Source organism: Aplysia californica, unplaced genomic scaffold (assembly GCF_000002075.1).
Source record: "Aplysia californica isolate F4 #8 unplaced genomic scaffold, AplCal3.0 scaffold02036, whole genome shotgun sequence".
Lineage (NCBI taxonomy): Eukaryota > Metazoa > Mollusca > Gastropoda > Aplysiida > Aplysiidae > Aplysia > Aplysia californica.
In genome coordinates, this window is record NW_004799306.1 from 6,248 (window position 1) to 13,800 (window position 7,553).

At 43.6% G+C, this 7,553-nt stretch overlaps 1 protein-coding gene across 1 annotated transcript in view; it reads left to right on the plus strand.

Annotated features, from left to right (window-relative positions):
* LOC101855079 overlaps positions 1-7,553 on the plus strand; it is a 16,356-nt gene that overhangs the window by 6,236 nt on the left and 2,567 nt on the right. Inside the window, exons 4-9 of the mRNA XM_013091077.2 lie at positions 350-411; positions 2,953-3,050; positions 3,878-4,030; positions 4,603-4,705; positions 6,865-7,077; positions 7,406-7,516. Of these exons, the coding sequence (XP_012946531.2) occupies positions 350-411; positions 2,953-3,050; positions 3,878-4,030; positions 4,603-4,705; positions 6,865-7,077; positions 7,406-7,516 (740 nt within the window). The remainder of the gene's footprint in view (positions 1-349; positions 412-2,952; positions 3,051-3,877; positions 4,031-4,602; positions 4,706-6,864; positions 7,078-7,405; positions 7,517-7,553) is intronic.

The following is a 7,553-nucleotide window of genomic DNA, read 5'->3' on the forward strand; positions in this document are numbered from 1 at the left end:
CTCTCTCTCTCTCTCTCTCACACACACACACACATGTACACACAGGCACACGCTCACACACAAGAAAGACTCTGTCTTTCCTATCTCAAAGGTCTGCTGTCCTTATCTTTCCTACTTTTCCTTTATGTTACTTTCTAGTAACTAGTAACACTTATCTTCCACACTTATATGACTCATTTTTGTTGCAAGTGCTATAAAACTAACCAAAGCAGAACAAAGAACGAGGCAGTAGGTAGCTGAATTTACTTATCATATGTCAAGGGGAAGGAGAGCCAGGGTCTGGCTTTGCTTGCCAAATTTTTTCCTGTCTCTTTTTTCATGGCAGCTTGATTTTTTTTCTCCACAACAGAACTGTTGACGGCGGCCAGTGCTATGTGCTTGTGTTCCCACAGCGACATCGCTTTGATCAGGGTACGTTGGTTTTGTTGTTTTAGGAAGGTTTTACGGTGCTCGCAACTGCATAAGGTCATGTGATCGCCAAGGGGTGGATGTCAACAGAAGTCCAAAACGGGGAATCTCAATCAGGCTTACTCTGCTCACCTCTTCAGCCTCAACAGCAGAAAGTCTGCTTCAGGGAGTGGTTGGCGGGTGCTCTGGTGTGGTTTGCCTCTTCTTTCCTATCGAACATCTATCTTCCTTATCTCCCCTCCTTCTTTTTTATATTTGTTACTCTCTTGTAACTCCTCTAGTCTTCAGGCGCTCACATGACCTTATGCATTTGCGAGCGCAGTAAAGCCTAAGTCTGCTTCGACTATCGAGCAGCCCCCCCCCAGGAATAGCAAGTTTACAAGAGAGTGACAAACATACTGTCACAAAGAAGCTGTTCAAACCTTTGTTTGAATCACTAGTTTGTAACCTTAGGGAAGACCAATATGCACACAGGTCTTACAAGTACAACAAGGTACCAACTAAACGAATAGAAGGTACAGTTTTAATTAGAAATGAAGAACTTATTAGGACTCGTGGGGTGGGAGTTCTGACTAATAGAAAAAAAAGGTTATACGAGGAAGAATGGGACTGAGTATAGGCGTTAACTTTCAGCAGTTACATAGCTGGACAAGAAATAAATACAGACACTCTCGACTACAGATTATATAGCATGCATATATTCAAGACAGTGATCGCCTGTGGAAAGAAGCAGTAACAAAAACAGTATTTCGAATGCTACCAATATTAAATCAAGTTGCTATGGTAACTAAAACCCGTTGTAGGCCTAGTAATTGGTAGGGTACCCTTACCTTAAACTAAGTAAGACTGACTCTGCTTTCAGTTAACACAAGGAAAATTAACATGCACTCTGCAATGTTTCTGAGCTGTGACACACACACACAGTAGGTTCCAACAGTAGAATGGCATAGTAGATCTTCTTTTAATAACAGTACTTGCACAGGTCAGGATTCACTGTATTGTTCATTTGTCTGGAGGTCACTGGGTTTAAAGTTCAAGGTACACACGGGGATTACAATTCCAAAGTACACACTGGGATTACAATTCAAAGTTCACACTGGGATTACAATTCAAAGTTCACACTGGGATTACAATTCAAAGTTCACACTGGGATTACAATTCAAAGTTCACACTGGGATTACAATTCAAAGTTCACACTGGGATTACAATTCAAAGTTCACACTGGGATTACAATTCAAAGTTCACACTGGGATTACAATTCAAAGTTCACACTGGGATTACAATTCAAAGTTCACACTGGGATTACAATTCAAAGTACACACTGGGTTTACAGGTAAAAGTATACACTGGGTTTACAATTCAAAGTACAGTCTGTGGTCTTCACAGGAGGACAGACGAAACTGGTGCCGAGTAGGCACAGACAGGAGCAAGACATTGCACCGTCTAACACTTCACACAAGCAAAACGGTTGCCAAGTAGGCACAGACAGGAGCAAGACATTGCACCGTCTAACACTTCACACAAGCAAAACGGTTGCCAAGCAGGCACAGACTAGAGCAAGACATTGCTCAGTCTAACACGGGTCCTACACTAAGGACTGGAGTATAAGGAACACGACTGGTTCCCGTGTGGATCAAACCAAGACTGCCGAGGTTTTTAGTGCTCATAGTAGTTATAGTCCAGCCCCTCTCCAAGACAAACATTCCCACTATGCCAGGAGTCACGGTTTCTCATGTTAGCGTTGGACATGGCGTAAGATGATTATCCCCCTGTAGGAATGCGATCACCAGTGGTCACGCCTTGCCGTCCGTTCCTTCCCCAAAAGCAATAAGCACATCAGTGCCACAACATCATCTCACTTTAGCGTGGGACATGGCGCAAGATGATTATCCCCCTGTAGGGATGCGATCGCCAATGGTCACGCCTTATCGTCCGTTCCTTCCCCAACAGCAATAAGCACATCGGTGCCACAACGTCATGAGTATCACATGTGTACCATTTTGCTACACATACAAACGAAGTAGAGGACAAATGACAATAGTAAGGATGAAAGAAAAAGCAGCAGTTCCCCCCTATGTTGTTCTGGCACAGTGTGAGCATGATATTGATAAATCAGCCAATTTACAATTCTACTGTGCATAAGAACATGTTAACATCCTCTTTGGGAGTGGCCTAAAGACGCTTCAGTCAGCAGCACTACCCTGGGGGGAGGGGTATGTTGGTGTGTGGAGGGTGGTGATGATAGGGGTGTAAAGCATTAGTACTGCGAGAGAAAACAAATGTAGATCTGGATTTTCAATTGTTGTGCCATGTTCACATCTCTCCTCTTGTGGGTGGGGGTGGTTGGCGGGTGCTCTGATGCGGTTTGCTCTTTCTTTTCCTATAAAGCATCTATCGTCCTTATCTCTTCTCTTCCTTTTTTTATGTATGTTACTCTCTTGTGACGCATCTATTCTTCGGCACTTATATGACCTTATTGTGTTACAAGTGCAGTAAAACTCTTACTAAAACTAAAAAACTCGTCTGTTTCTCTTTCTCTCACAGGGTGATGCCCCCCTTCAGAAACAAGCGGCTTTCTACGACCAACTGTTGAACATTGTTTGTTTGAGTGTGCGAGACGAACTCAACAGTGTTCCTGGGAGGTGAGGACAAGACAGAGTACTTTTGGGGTTTAGGGTTTTTTTTTTTCTCATATCCTTTTTTCTGGAGCCATGTTAGTGATCTTACTTATCACATTACACCCTAACTCGTCCGGGATCGCCCGCGAATTTCCTTACGCGCTCCAAACTCGCTCGGAACCGCCCATGCTGACCTAGGGTCTTTAGAAACGAAGTCTGGCCCTGACAAGACTCTGAGGCAGAGATTTTGATTTACATATTTATTGCAAAATGTTTTTTCCTCCGTTTGATACAGAAACAAAATTTTTCAGGCCAATAGTTTTAGTGTTAGAGCCAATCGAAGTGCAAGCGCGTTTCCAACACCCAACACTTCGAAGGTGTCTCAACTTGTTGAAAAGCATCACAACTGAGTTTGAAAAAGGAAATAATGATGGGTTTTTAGCAAAAACAAGCACATGACAAATCAGATATTGATGAAAACGTAGCAAGAGTTTTTGGCGATTCAGATTGATCAGATGTAGAATTTAGATCTAGGGTTCGACCCCAAGGCTGAGAGTGAGAGTGATGGGTCGGACACCCCAATTGAGCTAAAGTTAGAACATTTCCAATAATTTGCACGTACGTAGTTATTTTTTTCTGAAACTACAATCCTTTCTCTTTCTAAATTAAATTTTTTGGGGATTTTTGGAATTTGTTTAGTATTTTTTAAATGTGTTTTTAACGCTTGTATTCACGGGAGGACGATTCCTCCCCTTTGCTTAGGATCTAGGGGTAGACTTCCCGTCCGGACCCTTAGGGTGTAATGAAATGTGTCAAGTACAACCTCATTATATGAGCTACTGTTTGCGTAGTTCCAGGGCCTTGAACGACTACCGCTACCTGGATGCCCTGGCTGGTCAGCAAAGCCTGTTCTCCCCGACCGCCTGGGAGCTGGACCTCCTCCCTAAAGACCTGAGGCCCGAGGTGCAGCGGCTCTCGCTGAAGCGAGCCCAGGCTGGGCACAGGTCAGTACTGACAGCGTCGGGCGGTCATAACGATACAGTCATGGACTCTAGTGGGTGGTTTGCGGGTGCTCTGGTGTGGTTTGCACAATGAAAGAAATGTTTGAAGCTGTTTGTGACTTGTTGGATCAGCCGATCGGTCCCAACAATCAATGTCAAGGACAGGTGCTGATTGAAGTGTACAGTCAGAGTCAACCATCAACATGAGGGACAGATGGTCCAGTATAAACCCTTGCGGGTATATTTTCAGCTGCACTTGTACCTCCCACCATCCCATGAGCATGTAATTCTCAGGGGGTTTTTTTTTGGGGGGGGGGGGGACTTACCAAATTTGCACTTTTTTTCTAAAGTAGTGAACCTATTTAAGCTTTAAATTTTCTAATGTTTGTTCGTTTACCTTTAAACAGTGTTATTTGTTATTATTTATACCTCATTACACAGTTGCTACATCACTTTTTAGAACGCATGCCTCTTTTTCTGAAATACTGCTGTTTTGGCTGGGGCTGGGAGGGTTAATGGGGTCACGGTAGAATGAGTTAGGAGCTGAGGATCTGACGTCTTGTCTCTCTCTCCAGCTCGTCGAGCGTCCCCGACGTGCGTGACCTGATGGAGCAGTCGGAGTCGCTCACACGGGAACTGGACGCACACAACAAGACGCTGGAGGAGCTACACAGCTCGGTGAGTGTGTCATGTAGCAAAACTTACACATCACGGTGAGTGTGTCATGTAGCCAAACTTACACTACACAGTGAGTGTGTCATGTAGCAAAACTTACACTACACGGTGAGTGTGTCATGTAGCAAAACTTACACAACACGGTGAGTGTGTCATGTAGCAAAACTTACACAACACGGTGAGTGTGTCATGTAGCAAAACTTACACAACACGGTGAGTGTGTCACAGCAAAACTTACACAACACGGTGAGTGTGTCATAGATCTGCATGTTTGCCGACAATCGTCTGAAATCCGACAATCGCGACCCGACCCGCGAACCGGCCGATGCTATCGCTAGGCCCGCCTGTATCAGTCAATGTGCGTAGTGCGAGGCCTGGCCGACTGCCAGCGACCCCCTTTTTCTCCCATTGGCTTCGTCGGCACTTTCGTTTTCGTGCCGACCGCCGGCGCGCGCACCGCCGACTGCCGACGTCGGCGTTTCCGACATAATTGTCGGAACCTAAGTAGAAATGCGAATACGAAAAAGGACGACAACTTAAATTATCTACTTTCAGTTTCGTGCTCGAGCGGCCATTTTGAATTTCGTTCAGATCGTGTGGATTCACTCAAGTCCGACTCTCTTGTTCTAATAGAATATAGATCTAGAATCTAGATTTATATAGATCTAGATCATTATAGACCTCAATGGAGGATTCAGATTCCAATTCTATTGTGTCAAACCCTATCATAGGTTGTGCTGTAATATTAATATTGGTAAAAATAAGCATTTCATCAGGTGCGTGAATTATTTATTTATTTAGATCTAGATCTAGAGATCTATAATCTAGACTCAGCTGAGTCCCTCTGTTCGGAATCGGATGCGGATTTCTAGTTCAAGGCCTATTCCTATTCACTTGTTCTACAAGATTTATTTAGATTACTAGATCTAGATAGATGGAGGATTCATATTCCAATTCTATTGTGTTATTGTATCAAACCCTATAGCAATGTATATTTAGATGTAAGCCATATAAATCTAGAATCTAGATCTATGCTCCTTGTTTGTTTTGGAGTGTGGTTTTTTAACTAGATCTAAACATTTTTTTTTTCATTTAGGACTTGTTTTGGCCTTTTTACATGAGGCCCGTTGCAGGTTCTTTTTGGGGATAGGGTTAGAGTTAGGTCTCTTCTTTATTGTGTTTGTTGGGGTGGTCGCTCGTTACTCGGATGTCCTTCCTTATGACACCCACAAAGGCTTTTTTTGGGGGGGAGGGGGGGGTTGCGCAAAATTTTCAGACAATCTGGTTGAGGCTCACATGCAGGTCTAGTGTCACAGCAAAACTTACACAACACGGTGCGTGTGTCATGTAGCAAAACTTACACAACACGGTGAGTGTGTCACAGCAAAACTAACACATCATGGTGAGTGTGTCATATAGCAAAACTTACACTACACGGTGACTGTGTCATGTAGCAAAACTTACACAACAGGGTGAGTGTGTCATGTAGCAAAACTTACACAGCACGGTGAGTGTGTCACAGCACAACAGAATATTTACACAACACTGTAGGTGTGTCGGAGGAAAATGGAAGATTTACTCATCATGATGATTGTGTTTAGGCAAATTGTAACATGATATGGCTGCCCCATTGTGTACCCAGTAACATGTGGATTTCAATTTGGTTGTCACCCTGTATCGAAGTGAGAATTTCATGACAATAAGTGGGTGGTTTGCGGGTGCTCTGGTGTGGTTTGCTTCTTCTTTCCTATTAAAAACTATCGTCCTTCTCTCTCTTCCTCCTTTTTTGTGTTTGTTACTCTCTTGTAACACCTCTTATCTTGGGCGTTTATATGACCTTATTGTGTTGCAAGTGCCGTAAAACTTACTAAAACTAAACATGACGATAATAATTTATAATTTCATTTCATTCTGAGAAACTTATGAGTAAGGAGAGTAAAGTACAGAAATTTACCTTTTACTTATTTCTCTTTCTGCAAAGGTTCAAATCCACATGACAAATATAATTTACAATTTAATTCTGAGAAACTAGAAACTTTTTAAGTGAGGAGAGTAAAGTACAGAAATGTACCTGTTGCTTATTTCTCTTTCTGCTAAGGTTCAACAAGCTCTGATGTTTGAGGTACAAAAATTTACCTGTTTCTCATTTCTCTTTTGCAAAGGTTCAAGTCCAAAACCTGGACAGCCCGTCAGAAGTTCTGACCATGGCGCAGATGTTGTCGACGGTGATCTGCGAGCTGCGGCAGCTGGTGGGGGTGTTCAGCCACTGTTACGAGACAAACATCAGGGTGTGGTGCGTGAAGCCGCCGCCCGAATCCTCGCAGCTCGGGGCAGCCTTCAGGCGCGTGCACACTTTACTGCAAAAGTTTGCGACAGTGAGTAGTAGTATTTTTTGTTTTTTGTTTTCTTCCTGGGGGTGAATATTTTGTGCGGGTGGGTGGCAGGTGCTCTGGTGTGGTTTCCTCCTTCTTCCCTATCATACATCTATCGTCCTGATCTCTCCTTCTTTTTTGTGTTTATTACTCATTTGTTACACCTCTAATCCTCAGCACTTATATAAGATTATTGTGTTACAAGTGCCGTAAAACACTTACTAAAGCTAAAGAAAAAGTTACATGTCCTTCTTGATGTTTGTTTTTGATGGATTAAATTATTTCACCTGATAAAAGCACACAGTTCAGCGTTTAATCGATGTGTCCCCAGCTGATGGAGGTTCTGAACTCGGTGCGGCAGACACACACCAAGCTGAGCCAGGACCAGCAGGGAGAGGACTTGAGGCAGCGAGTGTTGGGTGAGTCGGTGAGGGGGGATTGGGTGAGTCGGCGAGGGGGGATTGGGTGAGTCGGCGAGG